Source organism: Ictidomys tridecemlineatus, chromosome 11 (assembly GCF_052094955.1).
Source record: "Ictidomys tridecemlineatus isolate mIctTri1 chromosome 11, mIctTri1.hap1, whole genome shotgun sequence".
NCBI classification, from domain to species: Eukaryota; Metazoa; Chordata; class Mammalia; order Rodentia; family Sciuridae; genus Ictidomys; species Ictidomys tridecemlineatus.
This window is the reverse complement of record NC_135487.1, coordinates 19,193,253-19,215,526: the sequence shown is the minus strand read 5'-3', so window position 1 is coordinate 19,215,526 and position 22,274 is coordinate 19,193,253. Positions and strand designations below refer to the sequence as shown.

Below are 22,274 nucleotides of genomic sequence, written 5' to 3'. Positions count from 1 at the left end.
TCACTTTACCAGATCTAGGCACATAAAAACTGGTAATCTAAAATTATGAGTTTGAAAATATTCAGTCTTATACCAAGCTTCTGTCATTAGAATCCTTTGCTAGTTTCCATCTAACAGTCAATGTTTAGGCCCATTCAGTTGCTTTTCACAAATCTTGCTTCTGTTTTTGGCATCTAGTCAAGCAGTTATAAAGCTGCTTTATTCTACTTTTCTCCTGGCTCCACCAAAGGTTTTGTAAACCAAGAAAAGAGGAATGAGGAGTGAAACAGTTTGTGTTTGTGGTCAGGCTAAAGTAACATTATTGAGGTTTGTGATGATAGACTGCATTTATTTATTGTCTCAGTTCATTTCTTGAAATCAGAGGGACAAAGAGATAGCAATAGCTATCCTAGTCTGTCCTAGCCATTAGAGTGAGACAGGGTCAGTAGGCATACTCCACTATTTTTACCAGTACCACCTCTTAACACTTAATGAGTGCTTACTATGTGCCAGGCACTATTTAAAACACTTTACTTGTATTAACTCATACTCGGGAGATCAGAGAGAAGAGAATGAATAAAGAAAACTTGCCTTCTTTTCAGTATTTTCTCATTACCTGGCTGTTGGTGACTCATGGCATATCACACATTTTCAGCTCATTTGGCTTTTAAAATCAATAATGTTGTCTGTGCTGTTCCATTATGAGGCAAGTTATGGTTTGAATGTTGAGGCTTTGAAGCTACCCTGCCTGAGCTTGAATCCCAGGTTGGTCACTTACTTTACTAAATATGTATAACCTTGGGCAAATTAATCTTTCTACCTCAGTTTTCTCATCTGTAAAATGGTGATGATACTAAATAGTATCTATCTTACAGATATTTTGAAAGGATTAAAATAGTGTTATGTGAGAAGTACTTAGAACAGTGCCTGGCCCATTAAAAAAGCATTCTATAAATGTTAGCTATTAATATTATTGACTCACAGATGGATCTCCTGAGACTGTGATTGTGATGAGTTCTGTGTATTTGCTGAATAACAGGATGTGATTGACATTTAATGATAAGCCCAGGAGTTTGAAAACATATTTTCTTTAGGACCTGGTTGGAAAGTTCTTATGTTGAGTTTTGGAATCAAAGCCAAGTGACAAAAGTTATCAGGCGTACAGGCCCAATTTATTTATTTTCTCATAGGAATCTCTTATTATTTGGACCTTATCCTTGATAGTTCTAATATTTTGTCATTTGGAAAAAATCTGATAGGAACTAGTTAGTGGATTGATTTTCACTGAAGACCAGATTTCTTTTCTGTTTAGCCTATGTTTTTCTGTAGCTGTGACCAATAGACCTAGCAAGAACAATTTTAGTGGAGAAAAAGTTTATTTAGTGCTCTCCATTTCAGGGGTCTCAGTTTGTAAATGGCCACCTCCACTGCTTTGGGCCCAAGGTGAAGCAGAACATCACCGCAGAAGAGTGTGGAAGAGGAAAGTGGCTCAGGACGTGGTTACCATGAAGCAAAGACAAAACTCTGCTCAATAAGGACAAAATATATACCCCAAAGGCACACCTCCAGGGACCCACCTCCTCCAGCTTCACACTACCTGCCTATAGTTATCACCCAGTTAATCCTTATCAGGGTATTAATACACCAATTAGGTTAAGACTCTCATAACCCAATCATTTCACCTCTAAACTTTTTGTATTGTCTTATATTTGAGCTTTTGGGGGATACCTAATATCTAAACCAAAACACACATCATGCTTATTATGTGTCTTGCACTACTTTAAGAGTTTTATAGATATTAACTTATGCAGTCTTTATAACAAGTTATGAGAAAGGCACTATTACTATTCACATTTTACCAATGAAGTAAGTGAGGCCTAAGAAATGTGAATAACTAGTCTTAAGATCTTATACCAGGGATGGGATTGTAGCTCAGTGGTAGAGTGCTTGCCTAGCATGTGTGAGGCACTAGGTTCAATCCTCAGCAACACATACAAAGTAAAAAATAAATAAAATGAAGGTAATGTTTCAAAAAACACATTAGATTAAAAAGAAGAAGAAGATCCTATACCATTCATTAATAGCAGAGCTAGTATGGACCTAAGTGATCTGGCGCCCAGAGGGTTTTTTTTTTTTTAATATTTATTTTTTAGTTGTCGTTGGACACATTATCTTCATTTCACTTATTTATTTATTTAATGTGGTGCTGAGGATCGAATCCAGGGTCCCGCATATGCGAAGTGAGCACTCTACCACTGAGCCAAAATCCCAGCTCACTCCCAGAGTTTATGCTCTAAAAATTCCTTATGCTTGCCAAATCTGCTTCTTACCTAGATGAATTTTGTTGAAAAAGGTAAAATAATGAGTTGATAGTACTGAAACTATGAATGATAGCTTTTTTGTTGTATAGGTTTTTCAAAGAAATAAATAAGTTTAGAGAAGTATAACATTAGTAAGAGAACTGAACCTAGATTTGTGGTTCTTTTGACAGCTAAAAATTATATAATTTCAAAAGACTTAGTTTTACCATTAGTATAGTACATAGTAAATATTCAGATGTTCTTCAATTTCAAATAGGATTGACATGTAGGTAAGATAAATAGATATATAGAATGTGAGAAAATAGATGAAATGTGGTACTTTTTTCTGTATAATTGGAAGCAACACATTTCTAAGATATTTATGTTGGAGTATATCTCATGTGTCAGGCTACAACACCCACATAAAAAATAATGTGATCCTATTAAAAATGTTCACAGATTAAAGGATGAAGATACAAAGTTTCTGAGTTCTGTGGAGTCTGGCATGTGAGGGTAATCTGGCTGCAACATCTATCACCCCATTGATCACCAGGGTTGATTTGGCTAATGTGGCTGGCTAGGAGGGTGTTCCCTTCCTCTGTCACCTCTCCATGTGCCTTCCTTTCAAACCATTCTTTGGTTGTGGGGGTTATGAGTAGCTGTGCTCCCCTGCTAGAATCTCCAAATAAGTTCTCAAGTTTTTGAGTTCTGTGGAGTCTGGATCTTTAAACATTAGAGGAGTTCTAATGTTCTGTGACTGACAAATGACTAAAAACTGAAGGGAAGTCTGAGGAGTGCTGGAAGGAATGTAGTAGAAGAACTGTTGAGCTATTACTAAGATCACTTTGTAACAGAAAATTAAGATTAACCAGTTCCTTCTCAATATTTTTTAAAAATATTTTTTAGATGTAGGTAGGCACAATATTTTTATTTTTTTAAATTTATTTTTATGTGGTGCCGAGGATTGAACCCAGTGCCTCATGCATGCAAAGCAAGCGCTCTACCATTGAGCTATAACTTTAGCCCCTTCTCAGTATTTTTTTTTTTTTTGCTATGGTTTTGGAATATTTTCCTGTGAAGCACATCTCTCTATTTTATTATTGAAAACTTGTGATGGAAAGTTTGTATTATTATTATTTTGGTACTACAGATTAAACCCAGGGCCACCTTCCCACTGAGCTTCATCCCCAGTTCTTTTTATTTTTTATTCTGAAACAGAGTCCCTCTGTATTGGTGAGGCTGGCCTTGAGCTTAGGAGCCTCCTGCCTCAGCCTCCCAAGAAACTGGGGTTACAGGTATGCAACACTGCTGGCAAAATTTTGTGTTAATTTTTATTAAGGATATTTTTTTTTTTTTAAAGAGAGAGGAGAGAGGGAGAGAGAGAGAGAGAGAGAATTTATTTATTTATTTATTTTAGTTCTCGGCGGACACAACATCTTTGTTGGTATGTGGTGCTGAGGATCGAACCCGGGCCGCACGCATGCCAGGCGAGCGCGCTACCGCTTGAGCCACATCCCCAGCCCTATTAAGGATATTTTTATTACTTCAAAGGATGATTTTCTAAGAAGTAATGTTAAAAATTATAAAAATAGTTCTATTCCTGATAAAATATCTTTCTTATTAAGATTTTGGTATAGTCTATATATATAACTTTCTCAGTATGTTCTGATGTATTCTGTTAAGTGTAAAGTTACTATAAATATCTCTACAGCTGACAATACGGTGACATGTTAGTCAGTCATGCTTCCCAAATAAAGTAGCCAGAAGAATTCACCAACTTTACCACAGTCAGTTGGCTGGCCTGTTTATTTATGGAGGGAGCAGACCAGCATGGTAATGGCTTAAAGTCATCAGTCAAAAGTACATCAGGGCATCTGCAGTGTAGGTGATTTTTTTTTTTTTTTTTTGGCCATAGACATGTGTTTTATGCTGTTGGAAGCCTTGTAGAAGCTGGAAACCTCTCTTAGGATCACTATAAAGGGAACCTTGAAGGGAGGCCAGCCATATTTAGATTGCCTGGATGTTTGTGTCTGCTTCTGCATGACTATGAGTACTAAGGATTTTGAGTAGGTATGTTAAGTATTTAAAATATATATATATATATATATATATATTAGTCATAGCTGAGCAAAATACCTTTATTTTATTTATTATTTTTTATGTGGTGCTGAGGATTAAACCCAGAACCTCACACGCGCTGGGTGAGTGCTCTACCATTGAGCCACAACCCCAGCTCTGTATGTTAACTTTTAAAAGATGACAAAAGATGTCAATCAAGAAAGATTGGCTTCAACTGATGAGATTTAAATTTTTTTTTTTTGAAAAATAGGAAACAGATTGGATTGATGGAGAAACTAGGTGAAGAATTCACAGCAGAAAGTTTATGTAGAAGTTTCAGAAATGTACCAGACTCCAAGTAAACAAATATGAAGAATGGAAGAGTATCTAGAGAATTCATCAGTGTCCTGGCCCTTGCTCTCAGTGTTGAGCATCTGTTTGTCCCTGGATAAAGCCCAGGGAAATGCTTTTCAAACACATTGAACAATTTGCCTAGGGAATGCATATATTTCCTTAAAGTCTATTCTTCACATATCATTCAGCCTATGTAAATCAGATCATTTCATTCTCTTGCTTGACAGCTCATGCCTGGTAAAAACTAGCCAGTGGAAGGAACAGAATAAATCTGGAGCTTCTTTAAAGCTGCTTTCCTCAAGAATGTCATTATTTTATGAATCTGCTGGTTTCTTCAAAGACTTCATTCACAAGACCAACTATATTTGACCTGACTTGAAGGTCACCCAATATAAACAGCCTCCCCATCCCCTCCAAATGTTCCCTGAAAACAATTAAAAGCAAGTGTTTAATATCTCTAGTGCCTGTGATGGTGAGTAACAGTTGGGCAAACAAAAGGCTAATTCAAAAACCTGAAAGGAAAAGCTGGGGAATGAGATTACCTTAAGGGAATTTGTAAGACTGTTAGATTTCTGGGAATCTAGAAGACTGTTCATATGTGTGGGGTTGTATATATGCTTAAAAAAGACCAAAGAAGGCCCTAAGCTGTCAATTGTGGTTGATCTTGAGGTTCTATGCAAGCAGCAAGTGAAGGCTAACACAGTTAGAAACTGTTTAACTATGTTAAAGGTGTGCCCTAACATATGTTAGGAGCCAATCAGTACAGACTGGGAGACTTACTGGTTCCAGCCACCCTAAGGAAATCTCTTAGGTAACCACTAACTAATGGCAGAGACTTCAATGACTACATATGACAAAGAACCCAAACTTTCTATAATTAGTTCAGATTACTAAAAGAAAGAAACAATAAGCTGTAACAACAACAAATACTGGATAGAAGGAGAATCTGATTTCTTGAGTTGTCCACATTGTATTATTTATGCCTGGTCTTCAGAAGAGTTTTATTTTATAAGACCTGCAAAGAAACAATAAAACATGTGCCCATATTTAGGAAATAAAGCAATAATAGAAACTGTCCCTGAGAAAGCCCAGTTATTGGACTTAACTAGGCAAAGACTTTAACTAAAGGAAACCATATCTAAAGAACTAAAGGACAATATGAGAACTATATTAGTTTGCCCTGTCACCACAGACTGGGTGACTTAAATAACAAATTTATTATCTCACAGTTCTGAAATCTAGAAATCTAAGTTTTTCTATTTTTTTAAGTGATTATCAATATCTGCTTTAGGTGTAATTGTTTCTGAATGATTGTTGTATAGGTCTCTAATAATTTAAAGTGGTAGAATTGTTCTGTCACTACAGTCACATTTAAAATAATAAGAATTTATAAAATTTGACCTTATTTAAGTCATCTGTCTAATGGAAAACTCTTCTGTTATGATGATATCAGGTAATATAGTTTACATTTTAAATCTCTTTAGTCATAAATAAACTGTTGATCCAAGTTTGTTTATAATTTTATTAGCCAGTGTTTCAAATCTCTGTACTCATAAATAAACTGTTGACCCAACCGTTTATAATTTTGTTAGCCAAAATGTCAGATCTCTGTACTTAAAAACTGTTGGTCCAGCTGTGTTTATAATTTTATGTATTTGTATTATAGTCATTTTTTTTGTACTGGAGATTAAACCCAGGGGTGCTTAACCACTGAGCCATATCCCGTGTCCCAGCCCTTTTTATTTTTTATTTTGAGACAGAGTCTCGCTAAGCTGCTCAGAGCCTCACTAAATTGCTGAGGCTGGCTTGTGTGTGAACCTCCTGCTTCAGCCTTCCGAGCTGCTGGTGCCACCATGCCTGGCCAGGCATAGAATTTTATCAATTTCATATGTGATTTTCTTCCTAAAAATTTAATTCATTTTAATTTTTGAGGTATAAATTACATACAGAAAATTCTTCTTTAAACATACATATGTGAGTTTAAAAAATGCTTATAATTGTGTAACTGCCGCTACAATGAAGATACAGAATAGTTATATCATCCCCCCAAATTTCCCTTTTGCATCTTTGTAGCCTACTCTTCCTCTATCCCTAGCACCTGGCAACCACTGATCTATTTTATATTCCTGTAATAATATCATATAAAGAACGTCATATAAATGGAATTTAAAACGTGTAGGCTTGAGTCTGGCTTTTTCTACTTAGCATAATGTATCTAAATTGTTCTGTAAATTGTGTTGCAGTAGACCATTGTATGGCTATACTACAGATTGTTTATTTATTTACAGTTTGAAGGATATTTGAATTATTTCTAAATTTTGGCATACACACACACACACACACACATATATATAAAAGCCACTGAAACACACTGAAATGATTTCCTTTCACTTAGGTAGATACCTCTGAGTGGGATTACTGGGTTTTACGGTAAAAGTATGTTTACCTTTATAAGGAACTGCCAAACTGTTTTCCATAATTGTTGCTCTGTACCATTTTACATTCCTATCAGCAGAGTACAATTTCTAATTGTACATTGTTCCAGATGTACAGAGTTCTCATTGTTCTACATCCTTGAGAGCACTTGGTCTGTTTTATTTTAGCCATTCTATTAGGTTTGTTAGTAACATCTTTAAGTTTTTTATTTTGGAAAAGTTTTAGATTTTCACAGATCTTTCAGAGATAGAAATTTTACCCTTCATTTATTCCCATCAAATTTACCTCTTGTTAGCATCTGACTTAAACATGGCACATTTGTCAGTAAACATTGATACATTACTATTTAGTAGACGCCAGACTTTATTCAGATTTCACTACTTTTTCCGTAGTGCCTTTTTACTATTCCAGAATCCAGTTCAGGATACCACTTTGCATTTAGTGTAATTTCTCTATCTCACAGTGCTTTGAATATCATATACTTTTTTTTTTTTTTTGAGACAGAGTCTCACTAAATGCTTGGAGTGTTATTAAATTGCTGAGGCTGGCCTTGAGCTTTCATTCTCCTGTCTCAGCTTCTCCAGTTCTGCTTATGGCTGTACTTTTCTTTTGATGAATGAACTTGTATCATTCTTTTTGTGTTACATTGAGGAGATTCCAGAGTTTGGGATTGCTAGCCTCTAGATTGGGTCCTCTTATTTAGGCAACCAGAAAACAGTAGAAAGAACCTCTGGGAAAATTGCCTCAATTAGGAGCTTTTTTTTTTTCCCCAAGAAAATTAATAAATCCCTAAATATTACCCTTCACATTTACTTTGCTTTTGTTGATGAAATTAGCTAATGCTTTATGTTTTCATTGTTTTGATATGTACATTTTGGTGTTAAGTTAAATAGTATATTCAACACTGACATGAATTTTTGACACATAGTACCAAAAATAATTATTATTTCTTTCAGAATACATCTTTATAACTTGGCATAATATGCTATGGATTCTATTTCACTGTTTTTCTTCTGGCTCAATATAGTCTATGGATATTTTGTTTAGAAAGAATTTTAGGGCTTTGTTCAAGACAGACAAAAAAGAAACATAGTTCCAAAGAAAGAAATACATGAGAAAAAAAAAGTCATCTGTTGTAGAAAAGTCATAGTTTTCTAATGATAAGAATTCTGATTATTTAGTACCATCCTTTGATTTGTTTGTTTGTTTGTTTATTTTTGTGGTCTTGAGGATTGAATCCAGGGCCTAGCATATGCTGGGCAAATGCTCTATCATTGAGCTACATCCCCACTCATTTTTAAATTTTATTTTGAGGTGGAGCTTGCTAAATTGCCCAGGCTGGCCTCGAACTTGTGATCCTCCTGCCTCAGCTTCTGGAGTAGCTGGGATCACAAGCATATTTATCAATAGATAATTTGTGTGTATAATGGGGGTTGGAAACACAGGATTGAACTCGGGGGCATTTTACATTTACATTCCAGGCCTTTTTATTTTTTTTATTTTGAGACAAGATCTTGCTAAGTTGCTGAGGGTTTCACTGAATTTCTGAGTCTGGCCTTGAATTTACAATCATCTTGCCTCAACCTTCTGAGTCACTAGGATTACAAGCCAGCTTTTATCAATATTCTTAGTACAGTGCATAGCAGTGTTACAGAATTAACAAATGTTTAGTAATTGCTTTTGTGGAGAATGGCAAGGTGACTAATATGAAAGTTTTGTAAAACTCAAAACAAAATATGAACTTCAAGTTAGAAAAATACAGTCTTTAATCTTGTACCATAGTTTGCCTAAGATTGGTGGTTAAGAGCAATCAGAAAAGTGTACTCGTGTATCTTTGAGATTTATCTACCAGTAAATTTATTTCACAAAACATATCAAAATATATATATATATATATCTTGATATTAAGTGCTGTCTTATAAGTAATGGTTCTTGAATTTGTTCTTAAGACATTGAAAATATCTGTAAGACTTCTCAAGATCCATGAAGAACCCATAACTGCCAAGAATTACTATTACTTGAGTATTTCTTCTACTGCTTAAATTTGGGTTTGACCCAGAGTGAAAGCAGGAGAATGCTAACTTTGGAGTTATTTTACAGTTCTATTAGAGAGGCAAATTGGAAAGTTTTTGGTTGTTTTATGTTCATCCCATTTTTTTTAATGTTTGGAAGCTCCTTTTTAACTGTATGTACACTCATGTTCTCTTTTCTTTACATATTTTTCTTCATTTCCCACCTTTGTTTGCAGCTTGTGTATTTCATTCAATGGCCAGAAGATGGCCAACAATCCCAGGCAAAGAGGTAATAGCAAAAAACAAACCAAAAATACAAATGTTTTCGCTAAATGTGTTAATTCCCTGTATCTGCTATAACAAATTTACCAAGCTTGGACATGCCTCCCAACCCCCCATACTGGGGATTGAACCCAGGGGTGCTCCACTACTGAGCTACATCCCCAGCCCTTTTTTGAGACAGGGTCTTGCTAATTTGCTGAGGCTGGTCTGGAATTTGCCATCCTCCTGCTTCAGTCTCCTGAGTCACTGGGCCATATTTGGAGGCTTTAAACAACAGAAATGAATTCTCTCAAAGTTGGGAAGGCTAGAAGTCTGAGGTGTTAGCAGGGTGACACTCCCTTCAGAGGCTGTAGGGGAAATTGTTCCTTTTCTCTAGCAGCTTCTGGAAGAAGCTCTACTGCTTGCCATTTCTTGATGGTTATCACTCCAGTCTGTTCATCTATACATGCCTTTTCTTCTCTGTGTATTATATTTATATCCTTTCCTTTATAAGGTCACCTGTCATGGCATTTAGGACCTACCTAGATAATCCAGAATAATATTGTCTCGAAATCCTTAATTATATCTGCAAAGACACTTTTCCAAAATAAGGTACCATTCACCTCTCTGGACATTAGAATGTGGACCATCTTTGGCCGGAAATATATTTTGTGATAATTATGTGTATGTGTTTGGGGAAGAAGCTTCTCCCTCTGTCCTCTTGCCTTTCTTCTCCTCTCTTCCTTCTCTTGCTGCATTCTCTTTCTTGTTTAATTTAAAAACTTTAGCCAATTAAAAGGGAGAAATGTAAGGGCTCTTAACCCAGAGTAAGTAGTTTGTATGATCCCTTGTTATTATTCATGTGACATTAAAATTTCATTTGAGGGGCTGGGGATATAGCTCAGTGGGTAGAGTGCTTGCCTTGCATGTACAAGGCCTTGGGTTCAATCCCCAGCACCACACACACAGACACAAAAAAATTCATTTGAAATATTTTATTCTTCGCTTATATTTGAAGGGAACTTTTAGTTAACACAGACTTCAACATGATATTACTTGAATTAGTTTTAACATTGTAAAGAATCAAAGTTATGACTTAGGCATCCCTGATGAAAATGGGAAAAGTGAAGATTTGAGTTTTTGTGCCTCTACATATTTTGAAGGCTTTTGTTTGCTTGTTTTTGGTTCTGGGGATTGAGCACATATCTTCAGGCCTTTTTTAAAAAAAAATTTTGAGACAAGTTCTCACTAAATTGCTGAGGCTGGCCATAAAAATCTGTACATAATAAATGAAGGATTTATGATCGTAAAGAGAAATCAAACTTTTTTTTGCTATACTCCTTGGGAATTTATAAATAATATAAAAAGTATCTCATTTTTGGATTTTTAGGAGGTCCTTCCAGTGCCAACTTACATATTGGAAAAGAAGTTTTATGTTTATAAATTTAAAACATTTTAAAACTTTACAGATTTGTTATACCCTAAGATCAAAGAAATGTAACATAGAATAGAGATTTAGTGAAAGAAAAGGAATAAGCAGCCTACTGTAATAATATTAGGAATATAATTTTCAAAAAGGAGGGCCATTTGCTCAATTCTGTATAAAGGGGGGAAAGAGCTTCAGACAAGGGAGCTCAGAATCTTAGGATCTGCCATTGATTCTGATGTTTAACAGGTTCTGAGCCAGTGTCTTCATCTCTTGGATTTAATTTCCTCAACTCTAAAATAATGATGACCACCAACAATCTACAATACTATGAGTTTCTTGTAGCATGTTATGTATTTTCTTATGTTTGCAAGAGAAAATTTTGTCTAGAATGGTGAAATCAAATGTGAGCTCTCTTCAAATAGCAAATTCTTTAACTTTTGGAAGTTCAATATTTTAGCTCAGAATCATAAAGTGAAGCAACCCTGGGTTTGTGTACTGTGTTTAAGTAACTTGATTTCTTATGAAAGAAATAAAAGGAAGAAAATCATATGAATCTTCCTGCCTGTATTATTGTCATGAGTTTCTTTTAAGATTTTTGAGGATACAGGAGCATCATTGCTCTTTAAGTTGTTATTCCTCAAAGTTGAAATTTTTTCATGAGGAAAAAGTTCAGATAAGATTTCAGAATTTATATTCAATTTTAGCTTAATGTCTTGAACACTCTTGTTAGAAGCATTTTTAACATGTTCTTAAACAATTTTCTACATAAACATTTGAATATACAATTTTAGGTGCTTTTGGATTTTTATCAAGTTATATGTAAGCTGTTGTTAAAATAATGTCAAAACTTATGTTTTCACCTTCTAAATAAGCTTATATTGAAATAAGTTAGTTTTAAATATAAAATATTCAATTGAATTATAGTATAATTAAACCATTGAATATATGTTTGTTGTTTTTTAATTTTCCATTTTGGTGAACAACAAACTTATACTGTTTTGTTTTGCTTGAGAAAGGATCTTGCTGTGTTACCTAGGTTGGCCTCAAACAGCTGGGCTCAAGTGATTCTTCTGCTTCAGCCTCCTGAGTAGCTGTGACTACAGATGTGTACCATTATGACCAGCTATATTACTTTTAAAAACAGATTGGCTTTTTTCCCCCTTGTGTGTAATTCTTGGGAAAATATCTAAGCATGATTACTTAGATTAGCAATAATAACAAGTTTTATGACCTTTTGTACTATTATCTGGGTAACAATCTGAAGATACCCGTGATTTTTATAGCTGTGTCTATGTTTTATCTTATAGCTTATAACGTTAGATTTTGTTGTTAGGTTTATTTTTGGCAGTTTGATAGGTACAAAGTAGTATTTTTAAAATACTTCAATTTTTATAATCAATCCAATGTTCTTTAACTCATAAATGAATAAACAAATTGAGGCCTGGCATGGTGGTGCTCACCTATAATCCTGCTACTTGGGATGCTGAAGCAGGAGCATCTTAAATTCAAGGCAAGCATGGGCAACAGAGTGAGACCCTGTTTTAAAATAAAAATAAAAAGGGATGGGGATGTAGCTCAGTGGAATACCCATCCATCATATACACACCTACACACACACACACACACACACACACAAAATGGGTTAATCCCCAGTACCACAAAACAAAAAGCAAACTAGGATACATCCATACAATGGAATTCTACTCAGCAGTAAAAAGAATGGACTATTGAACCATCGAATGACATGAATAAATCTGAAAAGCACTATGCTTAGAAGAAAGAGTCTGGACACAAAAGGCTGCATATGTACTATATGTTTCCATTTTTAAGACATATGGCAAAGCAAATCTACAGGAACCAAAGTCAGATTAGGAACTAGGGCTGGAGAATGGAAAGGAACTTGAAGGAATTTGCTAGGGGGATGAAAATATATTTTAATTTGTCAAACTTCATCTAGGTATATTCTTTAAAAGTGAATTTTGGAGTCTGGGGTTGTGGCTCAGTGGTAGAGCATTTGCCTCACACATGTGTTTGAATTTCAGCACTGTATATAAATAAGTGAAGGTCTATCAGTAACTTAAAAAAATTACATATTTTTAAATTTAAAAAAAGGTGAATTTGGGGGGCTGTGGATATGGCTCAGAGTGTGTGCCCAGTGTGCACAAAGCCCTATGTTCAATTACCCCTCCCACACACACCAAAGTGAATTTTGCTGTATGTAAATTATACCTCAATAAAAATGTCTTTAAAAGATTGAAAAAAATTTAAAAATACTACACTTCATATTTCTTCACTTGGTAGTGAGGTTCTTTTTTCTTAAGTGCTGAGTGGATTTTTTTAGGTTATTTAAACTACCTTTTTGTATCCTTTGATAGGTTTCTGTGTTCATTGTTTGATAGATTACCAGCAAATGTTGACTTGTTTTGGTTTATCTTATAAAGCTTTGTTTATGGTAATTATTGCAGACATTGCTTGCATTTGTTATTCTCAATCTTTTACTTGTTTTTTTCATGGCATGAATTCATAGTACATAATTGGATTAATCATAGTATGTGATGTGGGTATGTTTTCTCCATATTGATAGTGAGTCTTTCTGACAGTATTTTTAAAATATCAGTTTTTCTCCATTTATTTCCTATTTCAAGTACTTTCTAGAATTTATCCTGGACTTGACTTTTCTTTTTTTTTTTTTAAATATTTATTTTTTAGTTTTCAGCGGACACAACATCTTTCTTTGTATGTGGTGCTGAGGATCAAACCCGGGCCGCACGCATGCCAGGCGAGCACGCTACCGCTTGAGCCACATCCCCAGCCCTATCCTGGACTTGACTTTTCTAATGTCTTTTGGGTTTTCTTTGTGTGTAATTGTGATAAAACTAAATATTTTAACCATTTTAAGTATAAAATTTGGTAGCATTAGGTACATTGACAATGTGCAACTATCATTGTTCTCTAGTCTCTTTTTCACTTCAGTCTTGAGCATTATTGATATTTTTCTGGGACAGATTTTTAAAAAATTTTTTACAGATGCCCTATGTGTAACACACCACCTGTGTCTTAGCATAATTGTGGAGAGACAGTGAAGGTAAAAATACTTGGGGTATTTGTTCAGTGAATGCGAATTTTCTTATCCTTCCTTCTATAATTGGTTTTAAAGACTAGTGTAGGGCAGCAGAGGTCTTCCTTTTTGACCTCTTTTATTCTCTTTTTCTCCCAAAATGTTTATTGTTATTTTTATCTTAATTTGCATTAAGAAATCTGTAGGTACAGTAAACCTTTCTTCTTATTTGAAAATGTATATATTCTGTAGATTATGAAACCCAAATTTCCACCTAGTATCATCCTACTAACCCTGGTAATAAGCACTGTTCCACAAGTGACTACAGAAATATTTTCTTACATGTCAAAATCATTTTCCTGACATCTTTTCTGCCTTTGTCTTATAAGGCTTCCTAGTAATTTTTAAATTATAATTTATTTTGAACTGCTTGCTGTCTTTAGGCTTTAGGTTTGGACCTTTGGGTATCAGAATACTTGTTTATGAATTCATTAATACATGCCTTAGAATAAATCAGTAATTATTGAATAACAATATTTGAAGGGACCATCTTAAAGCCATAGAAATAGGTTGGTTTGTTTTTCCTTATACTGGGGATTGAACCCAGGCCCTTCCATGCTAAGCAAATGCTTCACCATTGAGTACACAAAGTTTATTTGAGGATGTCATGGTAGTCACTTACTAATTACTGATTTCTTTTAAGTCCCAAAGTAACTCACAGTAATAAATAGCTTAGGTGCAATGGTGGCAGGATTCTAGCTACCTGGGAGACTGAGGCAGGAAAAACAGCTTGAGCCCAGGATTTTGAGGCAAACCTACTATCTTAAAAAAACAAAAAAAAACTTTAAAATACAAATTAAAAGCTAAATGATGGGCTAGGGCTGTAGCTCAGTAGTGAAGCATTTTCTTGCAAGTGTGAGGCACTGGGTTCGATCCTCAGCACCACATAAAAATAAATAAAAGAAATTGTGTCCATCTGTAACTAAAAAAATTTTTTTTAAGTGAAGTGATGGCACTGCATTTTTTGATACTTCTTCAACCTACTATTGTTTATAACTATTATTGTTATATAATTTATTTTGTTTAGAAGGATGCTGTTAATTTTCTCCAGGGAAACTCCTGTAGCATTTTCTTTGGTGTATTCTAAAAATCACTTTGGAAGAGTAGTAAATGAACTTCTAAAATACAATTGTAGCCAATGATAAATTTGTGGGCTGCCTGCTTTTCATGTTGGACTATATCAAAGATATTTCGTTGTCCTCTGAACTCATAGTTGCATGCAAGTTTCCCTTCTAAGACACTTTTACCTATTTAGACAATTCTTTTGAAGTTGTAATTAAGCATGATATACATTTTATTTTCACCAAAAACAATCTGATCCTTATTCAATTCTCTCTCTCTCCCCCCCCTCACACACACACACACATACACACACATACACACATATGTATGCACACTTTCCATTCGTAAGCTTACTGAGAGTTATAAAAACATATCCAAGTAACCTAAATTTCTGAGTTCTTGTGGCCATTTGTAATTACTAGTTATGTGTTGAAGCTGGTACAAAACAGATATTCTAAGGTAGACATCTTATTAGATTTTTAAAATAAAATATTCATTATTATTTCCTTCTATCTTCTAAGGAGTGAACATAAAATCTTTTAGCTTTTATTTTATCCTTTTATAAAGGATCTTCCTTTATTTTTGAACATGTGAAATTGCACTGTATTTTAAAATTAGGCTTAGTGGCTTATGCCTGTAGTCCCAGCTACACCAGTAGCTGAAGCACAAGGATCTCTTGAGCCCAGTAATTTCAGATAGCCAGGGCAACAACATATTGCCCAACCCAAACAACATGTACCCCATCTCAAAATAAAATTGTATGACTTTTTTTTTTTTATCAAACCATTTTTTGTTCTTTTCATTGTCAACCTTTGCAGGTAGGAAAATGTGAAGTCTTAAGAAATACTGTTTCTATTTTCAATTTTATATTTTCCCTGACTTCTGTCTATGAAGCCATATAGATACTGACAAGGTCAATCTCCAAAAATGTTGATAAAACAAGTGTATTTAGAAACCAGTAGTAAAAATTGAAATTTAAAAAATTGTGGAAAAGCTTTACAATTTAAATGCCCTAAAGGTACATAACTAAAAATTAATTTTGTGTGTGTTTTGTAATTTCACCAACTATTTGACTGTTTGGATTATATTCATTTTAATTATATTAAAAAATCATCACCATTGTAGTATTTGATATTGTAAGAGAAAACCTCATTGAATGTAGAATAATGTCAGGTTTCATTAATGGTAAAATAAATAACAAACAATAGAACTAACATTGAAATGAGAACACTAAAACTTTTATTATCAAGTACTGGAACATTGTGTATACATTACACAACAATTTCATCTCATTGCTAGTGAATGTGACTTTTGATTGCATAGCACATGTTACTTGCAAAAATTGATGTAAAATCTTAATATTAGAAGAAGTTTTAGGACTGGGGATGTGGCTGAAGGCACTAGGTTTGATTCCTAGAACCACAAAATAAAATTTAAAAGTTTTACCACATTGGTCAAGAATGAGAATAAAATTGTGTTCTTATATTTAGTATGTTCTTATGTTTCAGATTACAAATTACTGAAAGGAAGGATAATACTGTATTGATGAAAAATAGTCTTTAGATGGATGTTATGATAGAATTACATAATTACATAATTCGTCATCAGTGATACATTTTATACACAAAATGGACCAAAATGTATGTTTGCAAACTAATCAAATATGTGGCCAGTAGAATCCCAGGAGATTCTGTGATAAATCATATTCTTTTTTTTAGACTGCCTTTTTTGTGTTTAAAAAGATTAAAATCATTGGTTGTTAGTTTAAGGCATCAAGCCGTATTTTTAAGTTATTTTCTTAAAAAAATTATGCCTTTTCTATTGCACTAAATTAAAAAGTTGAGAAAATAATGATAATTTTTAAGATGGAAACAACAAAGGGTGCTTATTTTCAAAGAAAAAAATGAGGGGAAAGGAATACTTTCTAATGTTTCCCATAAAGAAGATTGTCTTACTATCTATCATAGACCATGTACTCAAGAAAAATAACATATTCCTCTCTTCTATAAAGTCAGTGTTATTTTACATCTAAAAAACAAAATTTGAAATTTTAATATTTAGTTTTTGTATAGTCTGAACATTTATTTCCCCACTATTTAGATACTGTTCCTTACTTTTGAGAACCCATAACCCCTTTACACCAATTACAAATCCCATATTCTCATGTTGTATTTTAATGTTGCTCAGACTTTTTAAAATAAATTAGTTTTTGTGCTTAAAAACAAAATTAAGGCAGAGATGGGGTTTATAACCCTTCTCCCATTTTTCTTATTTAAAAAAAATGTAGAAATTAGAGATTGCAGTTTTACTTTCATGTTCCTTAATTGGGGAAAACATGGAGTTTAATCACTGTTTGTGTAGATAGGAATTGGTCACACAAAAATTCAACAAATGAATTGTTAAAGGCTTTATTACATTTCCCTAATGCTTTGGCCCTGTTTTACTTTCGTAGGGGTTGAAATTATATATGTATGTAATGTACATTTGGATAGTACTATAATCCCGTAGGAGAAGACATTTCAATTTAAAACTAAGATAAAATAAACTGGTAGAACAAAAATGTTTAATCTTTCATAATTATGAATCCATTTCATGGTCACATTGATTATGCTTTTCTGAATTGAGCAAAACAAGGCAGGGAAGATCTTTTGTGGGCTATAGTTTTGCCCTGTAATTCTACAGCACTGTCTGCGTCATGTAGTAGGAGAACTTAGCTTTTGAGGCTCTGAGTATGAGCTACACGTGAGTGCGTTGAGTACTTCTGACCTTTAAACTTATTTTTAATTTTCTTTTGACATTCTAGACCAGGGCAGGGAGTAATGCTGTGTCATCTAATTGTTTCCTTTACACATGTTTTCTTTCTTTTTCTTGTTCTGAACTGTGGCTGTAAAATGAAGTGTATTGCAGCAAAATAGAGTAATAGAATGGTGGTCCTGGCACAATTGAAGTTTTTTGTTTCATGTTATTTTATCTATTCATTATTTTTTTTCTTTTTCTTTTTTAGCACTGGGGATTGAACCCAGGGGCACTCTACCACTGAGCAATATACTCAGCCCTTTGTAATTTTTATTTTGAGACAGGGTCTTCCCAAGTTGTCCAGGCTAGCCTTGAACTTGCAGCCCTTCTCCTCAGCCTCCTGAGTAGCTGGAATTACAGATGTGCATCTCTGCACCCAACTATTTTCATTATTTCTACAGATTCTATTTTTACTTCAACTTTCTATGGATATAGTGGTTAGTAGAAGAAATGAAAGCAGGTGCGACTTTAAGAGCATAAGCAATCACATCTGTTTGGGAGGTGAGCCATTCATATTTTAGTTAAATAGAAATGGAGTATTTCATTTTTAAAACATATTTGGTTTTTAAATTTCTGTCTCCTGTCAGTAGGGCATAGAAAGGTGGCATTAAATGCAGGGCTTAGAATCCTATTTTTTTTTCTTTTATTTGTTTTGAAAATTAAAACAGGAAGAGCAGAGTCTGAAAAGATAAAGATTTTACTTAAATAATTTACTAAGTAGTATATTTAGTGGGAGCTCATTAGTTCAGAATTTAATTTGATCCTAGCTTTACATGATTATTTTTCCTGAATTCAAATATTTAAGATTTCACCTTACTTATTTATTTTCATTATTAATATCCAGAAGAATTAAGTTTTTCTTTAAATTCACTACATATAGACAAATAGTTGGTTGTGAATTTATTTGATATTCCAGTTTGCCCTATTTACAGTGATTTTGTGTGTCTGTGTTAACAGTTACGTAAATGTTCCACATTAAAGCAGGTTAGATGTTATCATAACATACTGACTTGCTAGGCCAGTCTCTATCATTTTAAATGTAACTCTAATCCTTAAAAAAAAATTTTATTTTATTATCTGCACATGGCTGTCATTGTAAAATGTTTAATTCATTAGGCACTATAGTAACCAGCAAAAGTGGTTCCACGTGTCGGCTTTTCCAAGGTATTATAAAAGTCATTGTGTACACCTCTCTTGACTTGGTGCAGCGTGTCAGTTTGAAAAGCCACGTGCAAGTTTGAGATTTTTGAGATTGGAACGAATGTAGAAAGCTTGGGGTAGCAAATATTAAAAAAATTATTCTCTGATGACCTCAATGATAATATTTTAAGAGTATATAAAGCTTTGAATTCCCCTCTTTTTTAAAGCAGATTGTGAAGACTGTGGAAAAAGAGACTTGAAATCCAGTCACATAATTATTAGTAAAGAACTATTAGCCCTCATGGAAGAAGAGCAAGATTTACCAGAGCAACCAGTAAGTATTTCCTTTAACAATTTAAAATTGATTGTAGAAGAATTAATTCTGGACCGGGATGTGGCTCACTAGTGGAGTACTTACCTATTATGTATGAGGCCCCAAGTTCAATCCCCAACACTGGAGAGGGAGAGGAGGGGAGCTAATTTTAAGAGATTTTAAATATTACTCAGTTATAGATTCCAAATTTAAAATGAAAATAAGGGAAAGGCTCCTTAGTTTCCCTCTAAGAAAACAATATTATATGTTTTTAAACTCATATTTGGCTATTAATGCTAAGAAATTATTCAGAAAATTCAGCATTACAAAGTGAATATTGCATTATATTTTTCTTTAACAAATCAGTGGTTACTGTTACAGTTTTTTAAAAATAGAAAAGGATGTCTGTTTACCAGTGAGGCATCACTATTTCCATTAGAAAATTTTATTTTTATCTAAATTTCCCTAATTGACTTAATTTTTTAAAAGAGTAGTAGTGAGGGAAGTATAATTTGATCACTAGGTAATTTTTAAGATAGATAAGGTCCTAAAGACTAGATTGAATTCTTCTTTAAAAAATTTAAGTGTCTCCAAATAATTTGGTTTTTTTGCTTTGTCATGGCTTCTTTTTGTTTTTTGACCTTTTAACGTAAATAATATGAAGCAAATGTGTTTTTGCTGTTGTTGCTGTTTGTTTTGATTTTTTTCTGTTTGTTTTCTTTTGTTTGGTGGTGCTGGGATGGAACCAGACAGGGGTTTCACATGTGCAAGCACTCTACCACTAAGCTAGACTCCCAGCCTATGGGTGTTTTTCTTTCAAAATGAGTTTATGTTAAAGAGTCTTTCCTTTTATGTTCATATTTGATTTGCTATCCTGAGTGGGGCTTTTTGATTTTAAAGGCAGAAGAGAATACAGAGTAGTGCCTATTTACTCATTTTTTCCCACCCCGGCACTGGGAACTGAACCCAGGGGTACTCTGCCACTGAGCCATATCCCCATCTCTCTTAAAGTTTTGAGACAGGGTTTTGCAAATTACTGAGGCTGGCCTCAAACTTGTGATCCTCATGCCTCAACCTCCTGAGTTACTATAGTGATTACAGGTGTGTGCTACTGTGTCTCATTTACTTATCTTTATGAAGATCCAACCTACAAAAATATGAATCTTGAAAACAGATAATAGATTGTATTTTTGTGTGTGTTCTAGATGTATTCTTTTTTTTAAATTTTTTTATTAGTTGCTCAAAATCTAGATGTATTCTTTACATCACAAAAAGGCATACACTCACTTCCACCTAAATAATGAAATATTTTAATATTTTTATTTATGTTAAGAATTGAATAATGATTATTACTTTGCCATTATTCTTTTAGCCTTCTTGTTTGAGGTAAGTAAGAACTTTGAAGACATAAGCAACTAATAAAAAGACCTTTTGAAACATTTAAAATGTGATTTCTTATCCTTGGTGGGACATCAATAATCAGGGAAACAGTAAGATTAAAAATCATCCTGATAAGTGCCTTGTGAGCTCTCTGATATATGCACTATAAAAAAGTTGATCTCATTGAAATGAAGAGTAGTTAGAAGCAGCTGGAGATATTGTAGGCATGGGTGGAGAGGGGATGATGGAGAAAGGCTGATCAAGGAGCTATAAATTATTTATGTAGCCAGATAGGAAAAAGAAGTTCTGTTGTGCTCTTGAACAGCAGGGTGACTATTGATAATGTTAATGTGCTGCATATTTCAAAAAGCTCGAAGTATGAATTTTGAAAGTTTTCATCACAAAGGAATTATAAATATTTGAGGAGATACATATGTTTAGCCTGATTTAAACATTGCACAATATATATGTAGAATAAATCACCTGGTATCCCATTTAAAAAAAACATCCTGAGCTGTGTATGTAGGATACACACCATTGGTACAAATAGCTTAGTAATAAATGTACAAATTAAAACTGTCATTAAGTGTTTACTATAGTAAGACAAAAATTACTCATTTTCAAGGTACTTATGAGTGTTGACATACCGTTGAAATGGTATTGTTGTTAGTTACTCCATACCTATTTAAGGTAATGAGAATAAGGCTAACCTTCTGACAGGTTATCTCTTCTACCCTGCTTCATTTCCTTGTCATTTTATTCAACTTCTATAATATGATATGCAGCAACTAATTCAGAGGAAGGTAAGAAATTGAAGTACTTTAAAATAAATTTGTTGCTGACTATAAATGGTTATTGCCATGGTGCATCATTTTCTTACTGATTGGTACACAGATCTAAATTTATAAAGGTGATTATGTGACATCATGAAAGGGTCAGTGGCACTTAAAGAAAAGTCCAGTATTATACATAGTTTTCCTGGAAACAAGATGTACAGCATGCCCCTCGGCCCATAGAGGGAAGCACCAATGTCAGTCAGGACACAGAAAAGAGCTATGGGAAGACAAATATATTGGGGTTTTTAATTTCATTGTTTTTTACTCTTCTTACTGAATTATTCCTTTTCACTTGTTTTTCTTCTACTTGCATGTTCTACCTAAAAATTTTGTTCAGGTTAGCATTCACAACAAAACGTTAACCTCACTTATTCTTTATTATTGATCAACCCTCATCTCCCTGCAAACAGGAATGATTCTGCTTACTTTGAAATCTCTCAGTCATTTTCTCCCTATCTTTATTTGACTCAATTTCTCTGAAGCAGCTTATACTATTGTCCAAACTTAGACTCTTTTGAAGAGTAAAAGGGGGACACTAACTACACTTGGCTTTGGGATGAGAGATGTAAACAAGACCATTCCTGGTAAATTGGAAGCATTAAAAAAATTTTTTGTGGTAGCCACCACAAGCCCTTTTGTGGCTATCATTCAAGTTTTAAAATGACACATATGCATAGGAAAAATTTTTAGGTGGTTGTATACCAAACTTGATACTGATTATATCAGTGTGTGGGGCAGAGTAAATCCACATATTTATTCTGTACACATCTGTTTAGTTTGGATTTTTTAAAAAGCATTCA

At 33.8% G+C, this 22,274-nt stretch overlaps 1 protein-coding gene across 5 annotated transcripts in view; it reads left to right on the top strand.

The window, feature by feature from the left end:
• Eya3 (EYA transcriptional coactivator and phosphatase 3) overlaps positions 1-22,274 on the top strand; it is a 103,087-nt gene that overhangs the window by 9,482 nt on the left and 71,331 nt on the right. For 2 of the 5 annotated variants that reach the window (XM_005317678.5, XM_078025709.1), the window contains exons 2-3: positions 18,207-18,306; positions 19,176-19,279. In XM_005317678.5, coding sequence (XP_005317735.2) covers positions 18,231-18,306; positions 19,176-19,279 — 180 coding nt within the window. In that variant the 5' untranslated portion in view covers positions 18,207-18,230. Of the gene's footprint in view, positions 1-18,206; positions 18,307-19,172; positions 19,280-22,274 lie in introns of those variants that run through there. The other 3 variants (XM_013364545.4, XM_021734676.3, XM_078025710.1) reach the window with 3 other exon arrangements.